Genomic DNA, 23825 nt, shown 5'->3' on the forward strand with positions numbered 1-23825 from the left:
GCTGATGACATACACTCTAATGAAGAATTAAAATGCTACTGGCCCTTTAATCAGTCCGTTAATTTCCTCCACGCGGTCCGTTGCAGGACAGAAGATGGCTGCTGGTCACATGTCCACATTACATGTCCTGCACCTGCCTGGGCAGGTCATGTGATCACCACTAAGTTAGGCTGTAGTTGGTTGGTTGCAGTGCATCCAGTATGGCCAGTGTTGTGGTGATGGCAGTTACACATCATTACTATGGTAACAGAGCAAGAAAGTCTTTTATATCATCACTGGGAGCAGAGCATAAGAGAGAGGAGTTACTGAGAACTAAAGGATCATGGAACTTGTAGTTTCCAGTGGCGGCCATCTTAGTGATAACTCCACCTACTTAAGAGAGGCCATAAATTTTGTAAATCATAAAATCAAATTATTTAAGCTCCGTTTTGTTACTAATGACATTGAGTATTGTTGTATTTATTTATTTATATCATCATGGGTTTTTGTGTCAGACGTTCATATTCCCGGAATACCCCTTTAAGCAAGATGAAGCGCTAAGGATTGCGCGAAACGACTCGTCCCTGCTGTGTACCCTCTCCCTGTTGCATGTCTTTTATGAAGATGTAATAAAGGAAAGAAGTTTTAACGATCGTGGTGAATGCCAACTTTTTCTTCAATTCCTACAAATTATTATTGAAATAACAACTTATATCCACAGGCAGCTAGCAGTTAGGGGGGAGTGGGCTCCGGCAGGGTCGGTGACAGCACTGGGCATACCTGGGCAAGTGCCGGGGCTCAGAGCTGCTGGGGGCGCCCATGTAAAGCTGTACATAAGGAACCCATGGGGGTGAGGTTTCCGGTATATAAAATAACCATGAGGGAGCTGTTTGGTATTTTTAGGGAACAGGAGAGTGTTTTATCTTCTAAATTTTAGTGCTGCCATCTGAGTTTACTGAAAAGGGGCCCACTGAGGCTCTTTACCCAGGGGCCTACTCGAACCTGGAGCCGACCCTGGAGGCGGGGTCCAGCAGTCAAGCGTTCACCAATCCTCCGGCCAGCTGTGTCATCAAAACTCCTCCTACAGTTCTCTTTTCAGCCGATTCCTGCCCTGCCTTCTTGTTCAAAATCTCAGACATGCAGAGGGAGGAACGCGCATGCAGCGCAAGCTGTGCACTTCACCGTCATGTAATTGATAGCCGGCCACGCTGCCTCATGCACATGCATAACAGGCGTCCCGCTGGTGACAGGTTCCCTTTTAATTTTCACTTTGTGTCAGATAATCTGGTCTGTTTTCAGGATGTGACACCATTGCGCCTTTTTTTCTTGGTGCACTTTGCTTCATGCTGTTGCAACACAATTGTGTTGAATTGCAGTAATACATCTGTCGCAAACTCACAGCCCTTTAAAGGGGTTTTCCACTTTCAGCAAATACCGTATAAACTTGTGTATAAGCCGAGTTTTTCAGCACAAAAGATGTGCTGAAAAACCCCACCTTGGCTTATACATAAGTCTTCTCGGCGCACACTGTGATTGCGTCATAGTGTGTGCCGGTCTGGCAGAGCACATGGCTGGAGCATTTGCCGGCTGCCGGCTGTTACAGCAGAGAAGATAGAAGAGGAGCACTGGGGGGGGGGGGGGGGCGCTGAGCATCGGGAGCACTGGAAGGTGAGTATGTAAGTTTTTTTTTTAATGTGCTGGCCAAACTGGGGGTTGTCTGGCTATATACTACACCTGGCTGGCTATATACTAAAGGGGGCTGGATGGCTAAATACTAAAGGGGGCTGGATGTATTTCAAAGGGGGTTGGCTTTATACTACAGGGGGCTGGCTGGCTATATACTACTGGGGGCTTGCTGGCTATATACTGGGGGGCTGTGACCAATGGATTTCCCAACATCGTCTTACAAGATGTCAATAGGTCAATAGGTTTCCCCTGTTTTTGGTGGTAAAATTAGGGGCCTTGGTTTATACTTGGGTTTGGTAATTGATATGATTTGTGTAATGAAAAGTTATACAATTTTCCAATATGCTTTCTGTTTCAATTCCTTACAGTTTTCTGTATCTCTGCTTTCTGTCATTCTATAGAAAGCTTTTGTGTTTCCTTCCAGTGTGTAGTGCACCTGCATGTCCATCACATGACCATGGACAGATTTCTATCCACAGGAAGTAAACTCTCACGGGTGCCCCATGCGCTCCATATCCCTGGGTCGCAGGCGCGCCTGTGTACTTCCGTGTGCCCCAACATGGAATTCACTTTTCCTGGCTCCAGTGGCGGTCTCGGCGATGCCTCCAGCGTGCGCATTCCGGTCTCCTAGGACGCACGCCGGCTCTGTAAAATTTAAAGGGCCAGTGCACCGATAATTGGCGCTGGCCAGTCGCCTTCCCTGATAAATTCCAGCCCCTTCCTGTGTCCCCTGACGGATCTCTGTGCCTCATAGCCTTAGAGAAAGCTTGTTCCTGATGCTCTGTGTGATTATCCTGATTTCCTGTTGTGACCTCAATTCCGTTCCTGACCTCGCTCCTGTGCTGGCCGCCTTGACCTTCCGTTATGTCCCCGACTCTAATCCTATGCTGCCCGTCTCGACCTCCTGCCTGTCCCCGATTACCTTCTTGCCTTACGATTCTGTACTTCGCCTTGGCCACCACCACGGACAAATTTGCGCCTGTGGAATGATCTATGGTACCACGCCACAGCAAGTCCAACCTGCTTTGAAGCGGGCGGCTCTGGTGGCAACCAGGTGCCACTTAGACTCCGGTCCCAGGTGTCGGCTTATGTCATCATCTGCAGTGGTCTAGAGGATCCACTACCTCTGATCCTGACAGTAAGATCCGGCCATGGATCCCGACAAGGTTCCACTACCTGAAATGGCTGACCTTAATAATAATAATAATAATCTTTATTTATATAGTGCCATCATATTCCGCTTTACAAATCATAGGGGACAAATACAAATATAATAAAACATGACAGAGCACGAACATTCGTATGGAACAAAAGGAGTGAGGTACCTGCTCGCAAGAGCTTACAGTCTATGAGGATGAGGGGGTGACACAAGAGGTGAAATGCTTATATAATGGTCCAGCCATTCTTCATAAGGGAGTAAAACGAAATATAATATAATAAATAGAAGTGCTGTCGCTTGACCCCGTCATCAGCCGTCATCTTATATACAAAGTCCAGGGTGAATGGGACTCCAGAGAAGCCTGGTGCCTGCTGGTTGCTGGGAGGAGGACACAGGACGGGTTAGTGAAAAAAAAAAAAAAGAGTTACCTTACCACCATTGTGGTCCAGCAGTCTCAACAGATTGCCGTGCAAGGACAGCAACTTGCTCAACTCACCGCCACCCTGCAGCAATTGTTGGCTACCCAGCACCAGCGTCCAGTACCTGCGGCGGCTCCCATTTCTACGGTTGCATCATTAACTTCAGGCTGCGTCTATCCATGCACTCCAAATATGATGGTGAGGCCAAATTATGCAGGGGCTTCATTACTCAGTGCGATATGTAGGGAGCCTTCACAGTTTGCCACAGAACGGCGTTTGTGATGAGCCTTCTTTCCCTGGAAACCCCTGCCTTGGGCTACTCCCCTCTGGGACAGGAACCGGCCGGTCACGGCTACTCCCACCGCGTTCCTCGCTGAACTTTGGTCCATCTTTGAGGAACCTGCCCGGGCGTCTTCTGCTGAGACTGCACTGTTGCACTCCTCTGTTGGAGACTACGCAGTCCAGTTCAATACTTTAGCCTCCGAGCTAGATTGGAATGAGGCGGCCTTGCTTGCGATTTTTAAAAAGGGACTGTAAGGTCAGATCAAAGACGTCTGCCCCGCCGGGCTCCAGTCTTCCAAAGACCACCTCAGCTGTCTTCCGTGCCTGTTGCAGAGGAGCCCATGCAAGTGGATAGAGCTCATCTGTCTTCCCAAGAACATTCCAGATGAAGACAGGAGAATCTCTGCCTCTATTGTGCCAGCCTGGAGCACTTTCGTACATCTTGTACAGCGTCCGGGAAACGCCTGCATCTAGGGTTCTTGGGAGAAGCGTCCCTAGGTGAGAGCAAAGCTTCTCCTCGTCTGAATGTCCCTACTTTTCTCAGTTTTGGAACAGGCAACCTATCTGGACTCTGTCTCTGCATGGAATTTCATGGATGCTGCCTTGGTCTCCCAGCATCACTTCCCTGTGGTGGGGCTGAAGAAGCTGCTGGTTATCTCTTCCGTCAGTGGACAGATTCTCCATGACCCGGTCCAGTATCGTACTGAGGCCCTGTCTCTGCCAATTGGGGTGTTGCACAAGGAGAGACTGTCATTTTATGTGCTCCCCGGTCTACCTCCTCAGTGCTTTTGGGCCTCCCGTGGTTGCATCAACACGTGCTCGACTGACAGAGTGGGCAAATTCCCCCAGTCTCATGGCTCTTCATCCGATGTCCGTAATGTCTTCAATGTGGACTCCTCCAAGCAGCTGGCAGGTCTTCCCACTTCTTATTAGAACTATGCAGATGTTTTCTCTGAGAAGCAAGCAGAGATTCTGCCACCGCACCGCCCCTACGACTGTCCCATTGACCTGCTGTCGGGTACATTTCCTCCACGAGGTCGGGTATACTAGTTATCTATGCCCGAAATTGCGGCTATGTCAGCCTACATCAAGGAGAATTTGCAGAAGGGATTCATCCGCAAGTCGTCTTCCCCTGCTGGTGCTGGATTCTTCTTGGTGGCCAAAAAGGCTGTTCCCCTCCGTCAGTGCATCGGCCTCAATAAAGTCAAGGTGAAAAAACGCTACTCTTTGCCTCTCATAACTGAACTTTTCTTTGCCTACGGGGTGCCAAGGTTTTCACTTACAGGCATTTTGAGTATCTGGTCTCTGCAATGTCCCAGCGGTGTTCCAAGAATTTGTCAACAATTTCTTCAGAGACTTGCTCTACATTTGTGTTGTTGTCTACTTGGACAATATTCTGGTGTTTTCTCCTGACCTACAGTCTCATCTGATCCACGTCCGGAAAGTTCTCAGGCGCCTAAGGGCCAATCCCCAAGCTTGAGAAATGCCAACTTCATCAGAGTAGTCTTCCGTTTCTAGGATGCATTATTTCTGACAAAGCAATACAGATGGATCCTGCCAAATTGTCTGCCGTACTTCAGTGGCCTTGCCCAGTCGGACTACGTGCCATACAGAGATTTTTGAGCTTTGCCAATTATTACCGACAATTTATTCCACATTTCTCCTCTCTTGTATCTCCTATTGTGGCACTGACCAAGAAGAACACCAATCCGAGGCTCTGGACTCCGGCTGCTAAAGAAGCTTTCACTAAGTGGAAGTCTGCTTTGCCTCTGTCCCAGCTCTCACACGGCCTGATACGGAGAAGCCATTCCAGTTGGGGCCCAAAGGTCGAAACCTTACCTGCAGCTTCTTCTCCAAGACCTTCTCAGCCGCCGAGAGGAATTATTCCATTGGTGATCGGGAACTTCTGGCCATAAAGCTAGCTTTGGAGGAATGGCGCTATCTTCTGGAAGGAGCTCATCATGCGGTCTATATCTACACTGACCACAAGAATCTCCTGTATCTCCAGACTGCTCAGTTTCTCAATCCTTGTCAAGCTCGCTGATACCCTCTCTCATGCCTTTGATGTTGTTGGGGAACAATTGGTTCCTCGTCATATTGTTCCTTCGGAACGACTGGTTGTTGCTGCTCTTGTGGATCTACGGCAGCTTCCTCCTGGCAAGACCTATGTCTGGCCTGCTCTTCTGAAGAGAATACTAACTTAGGGACATTGCTCTGGGCACTCTGGCTGTGCACCCTGGGGTGCAGAGATCTATTGCTCTCATATTTCATTACTGGTGGCCAGATCTGGTCAAGGACATTTGAGATTTTGTGGGTTGTCGCGAACGACCCATCACTAATAGTGACACAGGGCAGATTTGAAAAACGGGCCGCATCCTAGAGGCCAAACTAGAGTCCCGAAGGGGTAAATAGGCTGAGTGGAGCCTAATGAGGCAGTTCACTAATAAGCTCCGGACTTCCCTATCAGTCACTGGATGTAACCAGCAGGGATTTCTCTGAGGTGTTTTCGGTAGCTGTATATGTTAGGTACAGTTGTTATTGGGCCACCCACATGTGAGGGGGTTACTTATAGATACAGACACTATTGAAAATGCAGTACAAGTACATTGGGGCTGGTGCCCGCAGAAACTACATAATGGAGCTTGTAGCAATGATTTCTCAGCACTCGAGTAAGGAAGAGCTCCACGCCGACCAATCAGATCACTGCTTTCACTTCATAAAGACCTTTAGAAAATATCTTAGTGGTCGCAGAGCGCTAGTTAAACAAACTGGCATGTGCCAGCAGATGACATGGCAGCGAGGGCGCCATCAGTCACCGTTAGGGGGGCGTGTCGCGGCAGGAAGTCACGTGCCGCCGATTGTCACGGGGGAAGCAGGCGGGCGGGGTCAGCGGTCATCCCTCGGTGGTGGTGCAGCGATGGCGGCGACTACGGAGACCATTTCCCCGGAGTGGGAGTTTGATCGCTTTGATGACGGCTCTCAAAGTAAGCTGTGCTGTGCTCTGTATTATGTGTTCTGTGCTGTTCTATGTGTTCTCTGATGAAGACCCTGAGTGTCAGTCATGTTTGTAGGAGCTGTCACTTGTCCATCAGTCAGGTGATGATATATATGTATATACACAGATTGTGCTGGGGCTGGACTAGTTTTTGTCCCTTTATAACAGTGAATAGCCGTGTATATTCTGTTACATAATGTTTCCATTGACTTCTGGACTGATTGCAGGAAATCACATTTTGCACATAGAGGATCACATGACACCATTCAGTCCATGGAGTCCTGGGCATTCCCATACCCTGTGCTTCCTCCATGGCAGCTGTTCTCATTGTGAATAGGAGTCACTCTGAATGGGATTAGATGGTAGAAGTGAATGAATGAGGGCATGAATGGGTGGGCACATTGGTTTCTATGCAGAGCAGCCTGGGCTCACACTATGTCTCTAGATAAAATCTGGAATGTTTTGCTTTGTACAGAGCTGCATTTTCATGCATAAGGTCATGCAATCCCCTGATACATGGATAGTTATATGTAATACATGTAATAGATTAGATTCCTAAGATCTCTGCTGCCAGTGAATGGAGACAATGTGCTTACTATCCACCAAGCCGATCCTTCTTGTAACTAAGCATTTGCTACAGTGTATCAGGGTAGATGAAATATAGCTGAACCCTTAGGCATTAGAGACAGGACACAAAGTTTGCACTGAAGATATGGAGGCAGATCCACAGTAAATGTCTGGTATGAATTTTGCACAGAATCTTATGCAGATGTTTTTGTTATCATTGTGAAGTTTGAAGTCCTCTTATTAGGCTGATACACCCTTCATGTGTACTGCAATTACCAATATTTATCCATAAAGACTTCCATATAGTTAATATTTCTGTAGATGGAACTTTTGTCACAAGGAGAGATTTGGAGGGATTAGGAGTCGCATGACTGCTGCCATCCTGGGGAATCCTGATGCTTCTGTGTAGAAGGTCAGGGCGCTGTTCACATGGAGCCAATTAGTGTTAATTTTTTTTTTTGGCCATAGTCAGAACTAAATAACAACAAACTGCTTGGATAGGGAGTAACTAAAATGATTAGATCTGCACTGTGCTGTCTGTCGTACGGCATATTGATTGAACTCCACAGTGACATCCCGTCAGATACAGGGACAAAATCTGGTTCTGCTGTGGCTTTCATATGTGAAACGTTGGAAAAGTGAGAGAAACCTTGATCAGATCTTAGTCACAGCTAAACGCTTTGTGGAACTTCACAACAGGAAATATTTCTAAATCCATTATAACTGTATCTGTTCTCTGTGACTGTCAGCTGAGGATTTCCCTCCACATATCCTCATTTACTATGAAGATCAGCATTTTTAGTACAACCCTCTGATCATTCACAAGTTGCTGACATCACATGCTCTTTTAACCCCCTTGTCTTCTGATGCCCTTTTTCCTTTTTACATTTGGTCTTTTTGCTTCTTTCCCTTCAAAATCCAAACCTTTTGGATTTTTTTGTTTACAGAGCTGTATGAGGGCTTGTTTTCTGTGTAACAAATCAAATTTTACTTCCTATTATCCGTATTTAATATTCCATGGAATGTACAGGGAATCTGGAGACAAAATTCCAAATTAGTTGAAATTGATAAATGAATTTGCGCCATTTTATGTGGGCTCTGTTTTTATGGCTTCTGCTGTGAACTCCAAATGACAACTCCGGACTTTTCCGTACTTTGGTGTATGGTCTTGTGTAAGGTGTCCCTTTTTGAGGGAGGAGCTGACGTTTTCACATGTTGGTTCTGTGCACATTTTGCCTTGCGACCCCTGACCTGCTGAACTACCTGTGAGGGTCTTGCATCAGATCTGTTGTTCTGCCTGTTCGCACTGTTCCTGTGATTGGGTCCACTCTGCAGCTGCGCCCTCTTGCCGCTACATGTTTGGCTGTTGACTGTCCCTTTTTTAGTTCCCACTGCCAATGCTCACACTGCTAGTCCAATGCTCCCTGCTGTTACACACCAGCTGCTTACTGCATATGGTGAAGGTTTGTGCTACTGGGTTACGTCCAGGCTGTCTGGAGGACCCTGTACCTGTCAAAGTTTTTTTTTTTTTTTTTTGCTTCCAGGAAGATTCTCCTCTTCTATTGTTGATCTGCCTCATTGATGTACTGGAAAAGGTGGGGGGCTCCTCACACCCAATCACTTAAAAGGTGGCTGAGGGACAGATTTGGTATTCTAACTGCTATCTTTGCTCATAGGGTACTCACTCGGCCCTTTCCTTCCAGGAGATCCACCTTACACTCTCCTTATCAAGATCTTACACTATAAGGACATGGATATCATCTTCCCTAAGGCTAGAGACCGTTCGGTTTTGCAGATTATTAGCGATCTGCTCTCTATTTTCCAGCATGGAGACACAGAGTGTGGTTGGTCCTATGCTCCTGTGTGATGGGGGGGATCACTGTAGGATCTAAATCACTATATCTTCTCTTTTTCCATGGTGGGTACTCTTGGTATACATTCCTTGGACGTTTGTGGGCTGAATGAGTCTGAAACACGGTATGTTATACTTAAAGGAAACCTGTCATCAGGTCTCTGTCACCTCTACCTGTTGGAGCAGCTCACAAGGGTCCATCCCAGTCAATTCATACATTATTCATTATAAAATCATCTTTTCTTTATTATGTAAATGAGGCTGGTCACATGGTTAGAGGCAGTGATTTCACTCCTGTTCCCCCTCCCCTCTCCTCCCCCTGCTCATGTCTCTGCGTAATGTATAGTAAAGCATTGCTAGTGTGTGTGCTGTATCTGCTGACATGCTGCATCCTCCTAATACACAGAGACACAGACATCAGCTACACAAGTACCTGACATGTTCTGCTATAACATGGCTGCAGCCTGGAGCTGTTGTATCTCTCCTATACACACAGGCTGCAGGGGGCGCCAGCACCAGGAAGCACATCATTATACAGGCTGTCAGTCATGTGTGTAGGAGTATCTCATACACACAGGCTGCAGGGGAGTGGCCGCCAGCACCCGGAGGCACATGGAGGAGCCATTACACCATTATACCTCACAGGTCATTTGCATACAGCTTTAGGACCTCATTGCTTAGGTTTACAGGCATGTAGAGGGACATTGAAGAGATAGAGGCAATGCTTTCTAATGGCAGTTTATGGTTAATTTGCCTGACGGGTTCTCTTTAATAGTCTGAGGGAACACTTGCTGTGAGACTCGGTCATCTTTTGAAAAGATCATGGATTATTCACACTTTTCAATTATACTTTTGCTTCCCACTCCAGGGTGGTCATTGAGAGCTCTCCATGAGCTCCCATGGAAATGTAATTGCTTCAGGCTGAACATTGTGATGGAGATGGATCAGGAACTCGGTACAAGTGACTGTTCATGAGATGTCCATATTTTGATGCGGGAGAGCGTACAGGGCATGTCTTGACTACTCTAGTTAAGGCACAGAAGTCAGAAGTCTCTGTTTATAGCGGGAATATTGGATGAGCAGGGGGTTTCGTTCAGGACTCACCTCTTCAAAGCTTAATATAGTTTGTGTACATTTCCCATTGGTCCTAGCTGTACAATTAATAGCTAATGAAAAGGCAGTGGGACCTGTTAGCTGACCCCATGGAGCTGTTCAAGCTCCTTTGCGGGACACTGTTACCTTACCTTTTGGGCCTACACCACGCTGCAGAAGAGCAGCAGTGTTTGCTCCCTTCTCTATGCAGGATACTTTCATTGTGGTCCACCCAAGCCTTAAAAAACCCTGAAAGAATGGCGTCTTGCTGACCTATCTCTACTCTCTAGTGATGTTAAATTATTTGCTATGGCGCCGATACATTGACTAGGTGGTATGATGATCTCCATAGTTAATCCGGATCGCATAGGCTTTCATGCCTTCCAAGTCAGATGCTCTCCGTATCCACAGATTGATTCTGAATCTTGAGGCATTGAGTAATAGGAGGTGGATCTGTCATTGGCCTTTCGTAGCTTGAAGTGTGTGTATTTAGGGTATTTTCTAGAGGTCTTTGGTTTTGTCCCCTGTTTTATTAATTTTGTAATACTGTGATTCCCGAGACCCCACTGAGTGGAATTTTAGGCTTAGTGTCCACACTACAACAAGATTCTGATAGAAGGTCCTTCTAACAAGCCTGGAAATCGATTGCTATTAATTGATCTTCCTTTGTCTTCCTCCTCAGTGAGACTTGTGTAATATTCCATTCTTTAGGTTATTGAGATCTTATTATACTGTAGTAATAATGATGCTGCTGCAGCTCTATTAGGGCTCACTTAGCACTTTGAGTCTGTATTATTGTTTCAACACTACACACTTTTCTTTCCATATTGGGTTTGTTTGGTGGGAGCAGTAGGTTTCTTTGTATGTGTGTGATGTCTTTTCATGTTTAAAATCAATAAAAAATACTTTAATAAAAAAAAACACTGAATGTCATTGATAAAGGACTTGTGTCTTGTTAGTAAATGTGCCTTTCTTACACCATTTTCATTCTTTTGCACAGAAATTCATGCAGAGGTTCAGCTTAAGAACTATGGGAAATTTCTGGAGGAATACACATCTCAACTTCGAAGAATAGAAAATGCACTGGATGATTCTATTGGGGACGTTTGGGACTTCAGCCTGGATCCAGTTGCACTTAAGGTTTAGTATTTTAAACAATTAATACAAAGTCTGTTTACCACTTACATACTCTTTTTATTAACTGAGGCAATGTATTTCATTAGCACAGTACCTTTCAGTTCAGTAAAGGGGTTGGCCGCTTTACCTCATGTTTTTTATAGGTAATTTACCAATACACATCTGTTAAAAGTTCTGCTCTGCTTTCTTGATATGTAAAGTGACGGCTTTTTTTCTTTCACCTCATGAGCCAGACATTCCTGTCCATAAAATGGCCACAGGTGGAGCGGCATGTGATCTTTGACCATGAGCAATCGTCCAGGCAAGAACTTATAATAATATTCATGAATATAAGATCAGTGTCCTGTTGGGAAATTGCTCATGGACGGACTTGGGAGATGTATATGCGGCCGCGTATACGTCCCTATACACGGCAATGGCAGGCGCGTCGGCGGTACGGTGCCACACACCACCGGTTTTCTCTATGGAGGGGTCACAACCTCTTCAGCGCACAGCGATTTGCCTGCCCGGCTGCGGCTGTATAGATGTATTTTGTAAGGTGGGTAAGGGTACATGAGGTAAAGTGGCCAATACCTTTAAGTACTGTTTTAAAGCTACACTGTGGCCACATAGTCAGTGACCAATATGGGAATGGTTATCATGTAGGCCCCCTCCATGATAACCACACAAATGGGTCACTGAATTGCATACAGTAATGACTGCATGGCCCCCTCAGGAAGTCCTGATACAAAGCAACTTTACCAGGGTAAGTATGATATGGGGGCCCCTATAAGGGTCTTATACTTGCTCTATACTTTGGTTATGTTTTGTATTAGTGGCCAACCCGTCGTGCTGTCACGTGACTGCTCACTTTTGCATGTCTTTTATAAACCAAGAAAAAGAATTGTTCTTCTAACAAGATAAAAAAAATCTGAGTTTTCTATTTCTGTTATCTAGGGCTAGATTCACTTCTACAGGAAGACACATTTTTCTTTTGGGTTGCTTTGTTTTTATTTTAATTGTGTGTTTTAGTTGTTCTTGCATATTTGATTTATATGTTTACCAAACAAACTAGATCCGTAATCTGGCTTAATTTTTTTTACTTCAGCTTGTGCCCTATGAACAGTCTTCCCTTCTGGAACTCATCAAAACAGAAAATAAGGTAATAAAAAGTGAATTCTTCCAGGCTAATAAATAAATAATAGATTAAATATAAATTAAATATATACTCGAGTATAAGCCTAGTTTTTCAAGTAAAAAAAATTATATCAAATCTCACCTTTCTGGCTTCCCCCACTGCTGGCTATATACTAGGGGATATGGGCTGGGGGGCAGGGTCTGGCAGGCTATATTCTGGGGCCTCGGCTTGTACTTGGGTCCGCTTATACTCGAGTATATATTATATTATAATACTATTTATATGTCTCACAGTTCTCCCTGTTAATGATGTACTTTATCACAGGATAATAAAGAAATGTCTGATCATAGGCAGTCAGACCCATGGAACCCCCGACATCCATGAGTGCTGTGCTGAATTAAATGAAGCTGTAGCCGAGTAAATGTCCTGTCTGGGTTGGAGCTTTGTATGCCCCTGCAACCCATTCACATTAGACTCTGATGCACTTGCAGGCTCTCATTCACCTAATTGCTGGGGTCCCAATAGTCCAAACCCCAGTGATCAGATGTTTTAGTGGACAAACCCATAAAATGACAATAATGAGATGACCGAAATCTCAATAGATCTCATTTACTGTAATGAATTACAGTATTTTTCGGACTATAAGGCGCACCATCAAAAAAATGTCTGCTAAAACGTCTAGGTTCATATATAAGGCGCACCTGATTATAAGGGTGAATGACCAGCAGGTGGCAGACCTGTGCATAATTTAAGGCAGCTGTTGTCTGTAAGTACGGTTCATATATAAGGTGCTCTGGACTATAAGGCGCACCTTTTGATTTCTGAGAAAATCAAAGGATCTTTAGTACGCCTTATAGTCCGAAAAATACGGTATGCCTTGTTTTGGATTTCGGTCATTTTGACCACTTGCTTTACTCTTTGTCAATGAATTTCTAATTGAATCTTTTTTTTTTTTTCTTTCAAGGTTTTAAATAAAGTCATAACTGTGTACGCTGCCTTGTGCTGTGAGATTAAGAAACTAAAGTATGAGGTAAGTCATTTCCTGCTCTGACAGATTCTTCTTTTCACTGGTCAGAAGTTTGTGTTTTGCCAAGAAACTTTCTGCTTCCTTATATTTGGGCTCCAGTAATGTGATCCGTCTCAGAAGGGGGAGCAACTATAAGCTGTAGACTATAAACTACAAACCTGATTTTATGATGATTCGGCCCAAAATAAAAAAAATATTTATTGACTTTGGCTGTACAGTCAACGCTGCGTTTGTTTCTTGTGTTTGTCACTAGGGAGGGCATGGGTTGGAGTTTATCATGGCTCGTATGGAAGTTTTCGGGCACTGCCAGGAATTCCTTTTCTTTTTTTTTTTTTTCCTCCTACGACACCCTAGCAGTGGACAGAGAGTTTTAAGGGGTGGGGCAGGGTCGCCTAGGCACAGTACACTGAATATAGCCTGTGATGGATTATAGTGCAGTTCTACGCCAGACAGGAGCCTCTTGGCACATCGGCACATCAAACAGGACTGCCGCATTACGCATCTAGGTGTCATACATTTGCCTCATAGACCATAGGGCAGCTGCTAGAAACTATTGTAAATTAATTTAACTCCACATTTAACTCCACTTGGCGCAGTCTGAAATTGTTCCCTTCCCGACTGTGTCCACCAATAACCAAGGAGTGTCTCAGTTCCAGAAGCATTTTATAGCTTGATATCCGAAAGCTATTTTTGTTTTATTGTGATAATTCACTAATATAATCATATTGTTTATGGCATGTTTCTAATGTTTGATTGTACAATTTCATTTTCTGTAGGCAGAAACAAAATTCTATAATGGACTTCTTTTCTATGGTGAAGGAGGTAAGCTGTTTCCCCAAAAATAAAACCTAGTGCAATATTTTTCAAGCTTAAAAATATAAGGCCTGCCCTGAAAATAAGACATAGCAGCAATCCTACAGCTTCCCCCTCCCCTCTGTCCCCCATAGTATTACTAGGTCATTTAGATACTACAAGAGGTTGTGACATGGCTGAAAAATTCATGGGATAAAAACACCGAATGTGCAAATGTGCTATGGGCAGCTGCCTGTACAAGAAGGGCTCATTGAGGGAAGTGGCTCTGTTTCTAATAAAAATTGAGTCAAAAGAAATTCAGGGTTTGGAGAGTTGGAGACATTGCTGACATGATGGTCTTTAAATATAAAATGTTGCATTTTGCTCATGAATACCAGGATTGGTTAATGTACCCTAGATTGTTGTACATGGAAGTATTCACAAGACTTTATCATTGGAATTTAGAAGGCTATCCTGATGTATGTGATGCCATGACTACAGTATAGTAATGTTGATTTTTAATTTTTTTATTTGGTTCAACAATTAGGCTGCATTCACACGACTGTAAGGGGGGGGCGTATGTATGGCCACAAGCTTGGGGGCGTATATACGTCCCCCATAGAAGGCACTAGGAGTGGTACCGCTCCGTACACGGGGGGAAAAAAAAGGACACTTCCGATCTTTCACCATGTTACGGACCATGCGCAATGGATCGCTATGGAGAGGGGAGGGGGTCACCCCTCCTCCTTTCCATGGCCCCTGGACGTATGCCCGTCTGGCTACGGCCCGGCGGGCATACGTTCATGTGAATGTAGCCTTAATGTGAATTTTTGTCTGTGGAAATATAAGACATACCCCTGAATATAAGACCTAGTGCCTAGAGCAAAGATGTATTTAAGGCACTGTCTTATTTTCAGGGAAACACTAGGATATGGCATCTATGTGTCACTGTCAGACAATGAGGAAGCCTGGTCATCCCGATCGCCCTTTATCAACCATCATGAAAGCAAAGGGCTTTGTTGTTTTTGGAAAGCATTGGAGGGAGCCCTTTTCATTATTATTGTTTAATGCCGTCAGTGTTTTGAAGTCAAGAGATTGTAAGTGCATGAAGAATATAGAACAGATAACCGTTTTATTAGTGACTGAGAAAACATTTTCTATTTTCCTGATTTATACAGCATCAACAGTAAGTTTTTAAATATATAGTAGGAATTAGAGTCCTGAACTAAACCCACACAGACACTTGGCGAGCCTAAAAAAAATGCAGATATTGCCCTTGGTCAGTTTTAAAACCAGGACTCCAGTGCTCCAAAGCAAATGTACTAAATCCAGATTATATGTGTTTATTGTAAAGATAGTCTTGTGTTATGAACCTCTTGGTACAATCTGGACCGTTGTCAAAACTGGGCACAGATACTATGAAAAATCAATTTAAAACTTTTTGGAACAGATTTAAATTGCCATTTTTCTGATTTATTTACAGCTCCAGAGTCAAGTGTTGTCGAGGGAGATTCCCAAATACAAATGGGAAGGTTTGTCTCATTCCTCCAGGTAAACTTTTTTTTTTTTGTGTGTGTGTTTCTTTTTACGAGAGTCTATGTTCCTCTATTGTTAAATAATTAGCGTCCTGGCATGTTTCAAGGATTTCTTTACATTTAATATACACTCCCATTAAAGGGAATTTATCCTCCTCAGCAAGTAATCGTCCGGTAGGTCACATTTAGTACATTCCTGGAAAAAAAACTTTTTTCGTTATTGTGATCCCAGCACACACATGATTTGTTTCCTGCAGTGTTTTTATTTTAATTTTTTTATTTATGTATTGAGTACAATTTCTTTGAAGCCTTGCACAGCAGGTTGTGTGTGGCTTCCCCATTCTCTTTCAGCTCTTGCAATGCAACCCAGTCAATAAAGATGTAAATCATCTGTAAAAATAAACAAAACAGATTCATCCATTTTTATACAGCTGAGCTTGGCATGGACAATAAAGCCTTTAGGTTCAGTATTGAATCTGATATGTAATGAAAATCAAGCATGATAAACCAGGGGCACATATTCATAGATCCAGGCACCGTGAGTTTATTAGTTATCTGTGTCCTCATTCCAACTAAAATCAACTTTTAAAATTATGCTTATGAGTCGTAAAAATTCCCTTTGTGTTGCAGCTTCACAGACTCCCCTCCTTTCTGCTCCCTCAGCAATTCCCCCTCCCTTTGCCTAATGCAATGTCCCTGCAGTAGAAGTGGCAGGGGGAAGTGCTTCTGCACATTGTAACAGCTTGTGAATCTGCAGAGCCCTTCTGGCAGAGGGAAGGAAGGGGGCCATGGATAACAAATTTATGAAGATTACCACATTCACAGTGCCTGGATCTATGAGTAATGTCCCTGGTTTATTCATGTGATTTTGATGGTAGATTTCCTTTACAAAAATTAGATTCTCTAATGAGTTTCCTGTTTTCAGCTTCTCTCGGGGGTCACATACTTAAGGAAAATAATATGGTGCTGATTTTCTAAGCCAAATGCACCAGAATCTTAGATAAAATTTACTATAATTTTGGTGCTCATTGATGACATATAAACACACAGATTAATCATCCAATTTAATGAACTGAAAACGTGTCTTTATAGAGGTTCTCTACCATCCAGCAAATTATTTGTGTTAACTACAGATAATTTTTCTTTTCTGCACTTACTTTTCATGGGAATCGTGCTTTCTTTTGTTTTCAGGAACTGTCCTGCTTTGTTTCACGGTGCTATGAAGTGGTGATGAATGTTGTGCATCAGTTGGCTGCCTTGTATACTAGTAACAGGTAAGATTCCACAACATATAGATCATACTGTAGATATAAAATATTGTAATTTAAACATGGTAATTTCCATTTATAATATTTTTTATTATTTTGGCGACAGTCTAGTGACTCATCAATATTATTACTCCCTATTTACAGGAATGAATCCAAGATCATTGAGACTTCTGGAGTGCATTTTCTGGTGAGATATTTACTTATAGGGGAGATTCATGACTGCTATGAAGCAGAGAAATAATAGAATCTAAGCCAGCTCCACATGGACGTGGTGGGGGCATAAAATGGCGCAGTGGGCGGTGTGATCGATCCTCCCCATATTGTTAACGTTTTATAAGTGTTCATGCCTGTACTAAAGATTCTAAAGCCCTAAAGTTTGGAAGAAGTTGCACTCTTCAGAACTTCTAACATGCCTGGGGTCTTTGGTCTTACAAGCAGCATGAGCAACAAAATGTTCCAATTTGTGCTGAGTTGAACGTGCCCAGGAGGTGGCATTTATATGCATAGCTGGGTACTTTGCACTTATTTTGACCTGATTCTACTGCTCTATTATGAGCGATGTCTCTAGTTTTCAGTCGGGCAAAAGAAAGACCCACCATTCAGTGTAGAGGGGGTGAGGGCCTGGGGGGAACATTCGGGGCCCTTTAATGGAGCTGCAGTTTTGGGTGCACATTACATGTACATTTTCTCTTACTTGAATTTCTCAATTCTAGGTTTGTTTCCACTACTGTCCTCTTCCTCTTTATTGGAGTTTCTTAAGTTTTGAGCGATTGGAGCAGCTAAAAGACTTACCCTCATCAGCTACAAGTTCTCTCTTGATATGATGTAACCTTACATCCAGCTAGTTGCATTCTGGCACCTTCCTTTATCGTTATACCTAGCACCTAGTTTGCCCTACAATGTCCAGTACACATGTATAAGTTCTTTTTAGGGGCAGGCTTGCTAGGTAATTACCCTCTGTGCACATCAGGCCAGGATTGCATGCACTATAGCAGCTCTATCGGACATTTTTTGTTTTATGTAGTATGTATGTTAGTGCAATTGTTCTATGCCTTTTGTTTTTACGCCTGTGTTTCTGATGTCTAGACTATGTATGAGCACCTGGGCGAGCTGCTCACTGTTCTGTTAACCTTGGATGAAATCATTGAGAACCATGCTACTCTGAAGGATCACTGGACTATGTATAAACGGTAGGTGTATTCCCAACATGTTCTGTAGAGAATTGTAAGATGCTTGTCTTCTGACATCTCAGAGTGCAGCATTATGTTGTCTCTGCTTATGTCTGTTTGCAGTATATCCATACTTCTAGATATGCTGAACCTTTCCCAAACCTTTTCATGTCTATTAATAATATTTCATTGAGGGACAGCTGGATATATGTGGATACTAGGTGGTTGAACATTATCTATAACAGAAACTGCAGCACTTTAGTCCATTGGCTTTGTCTGGTATTGCAGGGGAGCTGTGTTCTAGTGAAGATCATTTACAATTCTACAATTGTTTTCTGTTGGGGACGGATGGGGCGTTTTCTAATTTTCATAAACTTCTTAAATTCATCTTCCGAAGTACACTCGTTGTACACGTGCCACCAGCTTGTCTATTTTTACACCTTTTCAGCTATGTCCCGCTTCTATATATAAACGGTTTGACTTGTTAAGGCAATCTTTCTCATACTTTTGCATTCAGTAAATTGTTGATTTTTTTTTTTTCTATTATTGTGTCTTTTGTTGCTAAATGCATCATGTTTCCTAAAGGTTGTTAAAGTCTGTGCATCATAACCCAGGGAAGTTTGGGATTCAAGAGGACAAACTAAAACCCTTTGAAAAGCTGCTTTTAAAACTAGAAAGCCAGTTACTCGACGGCATGTTGTTCCAGGTACTGCAACAGAACAAGGAAACTTGTGATGTATACTTTACATTAAAGAGTATTTCTAAAGTTACTGACAAAAAATAGATTTGGCTCAGCTGGAAAGAGTCTTTGGTAACAATTCCAACAATATCTGTATCATGCATCTGGCTTTTTCCTATCCTGAGATATAGGGCTAATGGATATATGAGGCTACGTATAAAACACTCAAATTTGCCTGATTACATAGCGTTAATGAAATAATTTTGTAAACGTGATGTCAACACATGTTAACCTATGGTAACCTAGTGTTACCATAACGTTAACGATATGTGAAACTTCTTCAGAAGCACACCTCCCTAAAAGACTGTATTTTTTAATTGCTGCTTTTTTCCCTTCCAAAGTGGTTTCCCTGAATATATACTGTGCTGTGCAGTATCTGAGCCAGTCATTAGAACTGATGGGGAGCCTGAGCTCTAAATATAGAAGAAATGTATGAAAGTGTGAATGCACAAATATAGCCAAACTCTCAAACACAAACAGCCTGCTACATACCATTCCTGGTATGTCATTGGATGACCTGAAGCATGTGATCAGTCACGGCAGATCCTGCAGCTGCCGGGATCGTTTACTGATAAGGAACATGCGTGTGCTAGTGACCATCTCCCCCTCCATCCCATCCTCCCCCTCCATCCCTCCTCCGTGCTACAGATAGCTAATGAGTGTACATTAGCTTAATTTGGGCAAAAGTTTTTATACTTTACAGTTACACATAAAGCTGTCTTACTAGTGATCTGGTTAGGTATTTCTTCAAATCACTTGGATCGTGTAAATGGTTTGTATTGTTCATTCGTTTGCAGTTTCAGTGTGTCCTCCTGCTTTACAGGGTTGCGTTGAACAGCAATTTGATTCCATCAATGGTGGTCTATCTGTCTCAAAGAATGGAACTTTTGCAGAAGAGTTTGCACTTAATATCCGCTCAATATTTTCTCACGTGGAAGTAAAACTTGGTATGTCCATTTCATTGTTTTACTATAGTTTTTACCAGCGTCTTGTGTGAATTCTGATTGACTGTTTTCTGTAGGTGAAGCCAATGAAATTGATCAGCGGGAGAGATATGTAGGGCTTTGTGGACTGTTTGTTCTTTACTTCCACATCTTTCGTACCGTGGACAAGAAATTTTATAAATCACTTTTAGATGCTTGTAAGAAGGTAAGTGCTGTATTTTTGCATACTATTACTTGGGTGAGGTGGTGCAAGGCTTTTTGCTACACATCAGCCTTGGTTAGTGGTGCTATTGGCCATTATTGCTGCTCTTATTATTATTACAACTATTCTACTACTATGTCAGTCTCTTCACTTCCCTTCCAAACACTATGGGGCCGATATGTTAAGACTGGCATGTTGTGCACCAGCCTTAAAGGGGCTTTCCCACAAAGCAAAGTTATAGGGCCTAACTTGCTGATCAGTGGGGGTCTCAGTGTTGAGACCCCTCGCTGCTCCTCAGACTAATGGAGCAGACGGCCACGCAGGACCGTTCTTCTCTATTAATCTCTATGGAGCTGACGGAGATCGGTGAGCGCTCGACGGTGGTGTCTCGGCACTGAGACCCCCACTGATCAGCAAGTTAGGCCCTATCCCGTGTAAAAACCCCTTTAATGATCAGCACACTCGGCATGTGACATGCCAAACATGTTACAAACTTTAAGCTATTCCAGGGTGGCACCTGTACATCAAAATAGAAATCAAGGGAGGAGAGTCAGCAATAGTGTTTTTAAGGCCGCAGAGTTTCTTTGTTCTATCACATGACCGTCTTTTATAAAAAAAGTTCTGAATTCCAGACAACCCATTAAAAAAAAAAAAAGTAACGATGATAAAGTATGACATTTCTGGCTACTGACACTCGTAAATTTTATGGTAGTATAAGTAAAGATGACCACATATTATCATAGACTGGAGTACTTGACTACAACCTGCTGTTTTTCACTTTTGTGTGTTTTAGGTACCAGCAATCACATTAACAGCCAATGTAATTTGGTATGCAGACAATTTTCTTGTCCAAAAGGTTCCGGCTGCTGCCAAATTAATTGATCGGAAAAGTTTACTTGCCATTAAGAGTCAGAGAGAAAGCTACCTCCAGACAAAGGCTCAGTCTCTAACCAAGTAGGTCCACTTGAAATAAACTGTGCAAGTTCATTGTCCGATTATTTAAGAAGATTTTGTACACTTGAGTCTTTACTTAGTTGATCATTGCACCTTGATATCAAAGTTTCTCTGTATCCAATTCTTTCTTTTTCCTTTTAATGAATTAAAAATACTTAATAGATTGATTTATTTATTTGCATACACAGACTGGTTTATATTATATACTTTATTGCTAATTTGGAAAAATCTTCCTCTTTTAGAGATGTCCAATCATACTATGTTTTTGTTTGTGCCTGGATGATGAAAATGGAATCTATATTATCAAAAGAACAAAAATCTGAAAAGTTTGGTGAAGATCTGACCAACAGGTGTAACATATTTGTACAGGTATTTACAGTTCACAAATACAGTGTAAAGTAATCTATAACACTAAGGACACTATAAGGGGGCATTTGCACAGTGGTATTAGAATAAGATTTGCACATCATCAGTGATTTAGACATCCTCCTGGCTATGGCTTACACGTAATATTGAATATAAGATACTGACCTCAGGTACAGTCTTCTTAAAATGGCTCGTTCTTATTCTTAAAGGGAACCTGTCACCAGGGACCTCATTTTCACTAAAGAAAGGTTGCAAAACACCCATTACACCTGCATTGCAAAGATGCCATTCTGCCTTCTCTAAGCATTTTCATTACAATTAAATTGTGTGTTTTAATTTACCTGGCTCCCTGTCAGTGTCCTGGGATTTGCTTTGGTTTGGATGCATTTAAAACTTTAACTTTTGCCTTGTCTGTGCTTCTCATTCACTCTTCAGCTCTCATCCCCCACCTTTCTGCTCATGTACAAACCCCCCCCCCCATCACTGATGTCAGCTCACCACGCGGGTTCTGTCCCTATGTGAGGAAGCAGGAGGGAGCTGTTGTACATGAGCTGAAAAGGTGGGGGCTGAGATCTGAGGAGTGATTGGGCAGCACAGAACCCCCCCCCCCCCCAAAAAAAAAACTTTTGGACTCGGAACAGGAGTTAAAGCACACCATTATATTGTAATGAAAATGCTCAGAGTAGGCATAAAGGCATCTTTGCAATGCAGGTGTAATGGCCTTTTGCAAACCGTCTTTACTGAAAATGAGGTCCATGGTGACAGGTTCCCTTTAATAAATCACGGATTATCATAATTTATTCACACTTCAGTGTTTTCCCCACTGATTTTGGGCCACACCCCACAAGACAAATCTTTCCATTTTAACTTATTTCTCTGTAGTTTTTATTCCCTGCTTTTGGTTCATGACAGAAACTGACCAAATCACTTCTCTAATAATGTAATCTATATAATGGAACATGAAATATTTTTAATTGTATCCTTTATCTGCTTGTGTGCTTTTTTTCAGGGTTTTCTTTATGCTTGTGGCCTTAGCAACATCATCAAAACGACAATGAACTTGTACATGTCTATGCAGAAACCAATGACAAAGACATCGGTTAAAGCATTGTGCAGACTAGTAGAGCTTCTCAAGGTAAGCATCTTATTATCATTTAAAAATAACACATTTTTGAAAATTTTTATGCACTTATGCATTAATTTTGGGCTAAAGCATTTTAATAGATTTTATTACATTTTTATAGTGTCAATTCAGAGTAATTTTATGTTTTAAGAGATTTTAGAATTTAAAAGGGATTTTACCAACTTTTTAAGTTTATTCCCTACCCACAGGATATTAAATAACAAACTGATTGTTGAGTGTCCGGCTGCTGGAACCCCGTGAAAGTAGGACTCCCAGCCACCTGGAGATCTGCAATAGCGTCACTAATGGTTGGAATGAGAGGACCATTAAGTGGTCTGCCACATTTATTAAGCAGTATGGGAGTGTCTGAAATGGCTGAGCACAGCGCTTGGCTATTTGATTCACTGATTTATGTGAGTGCTGGAGATGGCTCAGCGTTCCGCTCGGCAATTTTTGGCACTATCGTGCTCTTAGAGTGGCCGAACGCATACTCATCCTGTCGCTCCACCTATTGGTGAGAATAGGATCCCATTTCTTCCGTTTGCAGAGGATCCCAGGAGTTGAACCCACTCTGAACAGTTTGTATTAATAACAACAGGTTCAACCCATATGGAAGATGTTTAGTACACATCATAGAGGGTTTGGAGATCTAAGTTGCCTATGCTGAAGTCTACTCAAACAGCTTATTGGTGTTCTGCCTAAATTTGGAGATCTGAGATTAGATAATAGTGTAATATTGTCATTATTTTACCATTCTTATACTCGTGTTACAAACGCCTCCCCTGAAAATCCAATTGTCTGCCTTCTAGGCTATAGAACACACCTTCCACAGAAGAAGTATGGTCGTTGCTGATTCTGTTAGTCACATCACTCAACACCTTCAGTATCAAGCACTCGCTGCCATCGCTGTTGCAAAGGTAAAAGTTTCAGTTCAGTCGAATGGATAGTCCTGGTTTTTTGTGCTCAAGTATGAGGACATTTACATGCACAGTCATGTGGAGATGATTCCCTGTTTGCTGAGCCCCATGTATGCTTATTTTGGACTCATGTTCCCTTTTGGTCCCTCTACATTGGGTCCTGCAAAACCAATTCTTATATGCATTATAGTATGTACATATTCTCTCTCCCTGTTCCCCTTAATAAAGTCTGTTAACTAAAAAAAAAAATTTTTTTTTTAGTTCCATTAACATTAAGGGATATTTAGTAGATTATCTTAGGAACTACCTTTGTTTTGGTCACTTTATTTCTTGTAATCTTACTAGTATGTGATGTAATAGAAATATTATGTTTGTGCACCAGCTGTGTGTCATTTATATGAGCTTATATGCATTACAAATTTTATGTTCCTCTGATTGTGAAACCAAGTAATGCAGCTACAGTGATGGTATAATATCAGCGGCTCTGAACAAGTATTAATGAAT

At 42.6% G+C, this 23825-nt stretch overlaps 1 protein-coding gene across 1 annotated transcript in view; it reads left to right on the top strand.

Moving 5' to 3' along the window:
- The first annotated feature begins 6276 nt into the window (after positions 1–6276).
- WASHC4 (WASH complex subunit 4) overlaps positions 6277–23825 on the top strand; it is a 36714-nt gene continuing 19165 nt past the window's right edge. Inside the window, exons 1-16 of the mRNA XM_072146451.1 lie at positions 6277–6509; positions 11032–11171; positions 12256–12309; positions 13250–13315; positions 14089–14134; positions 15588–15655; positions 16831–16913; positions 17052–17094; positions 17994–18097; positions 18662–18782; positions 19639–19762; positions 19837–19964; positions 20755–20915; positions 21158–21284; positions 22291–22416; positions 23214–23321. Of these exons, the coding sequence (XP_072002552.1) occupies positions 6299–6509; positions 11032–11171; positions 12256–12309; positions 13250–13315; positions 14089–14134; positions 15588–15655; positions 16831–16913; positions 17052–17094; positions 17994–18097; positions 18662–18782; positions 19639–19762; positions 19837–19964; positions 20755–20915; positions 21158–21284; positions 22291–22416; positions 23214–23321 (1710 nt within the window). The 5' untranslated portion in view covers positions 6277–6298. The remainder of the gene's footprint in view (positions 6510–11031; positions 11172–12255; positions 12310–13249; positions 13316–14088; positions 14135–15587; positions 15656–16830; positions 16914–17051; positions 17095–17993; positions 18098–18661; positions 18783–19638; positions 19763–19836; positions 19965–20754; positions 20916–21157; positions 21285–22290; positions 22417–23213; positions 23322–23825) is intronic.

Source organism: Engystomops pustulosus, chromosome 4 (genome assembly GCF_040894005.1).
Source record: "Engystomops pustulosus chromosome 4, aEngPut4.maternal, whole genome shotgun sequence".
NCBI classification, from domain to species: Eukaryota; Metazoa; Chordata; class Amphibia; order Anura; family Leptodactylidae; genus Engystomops; species Engystomops pustulosus.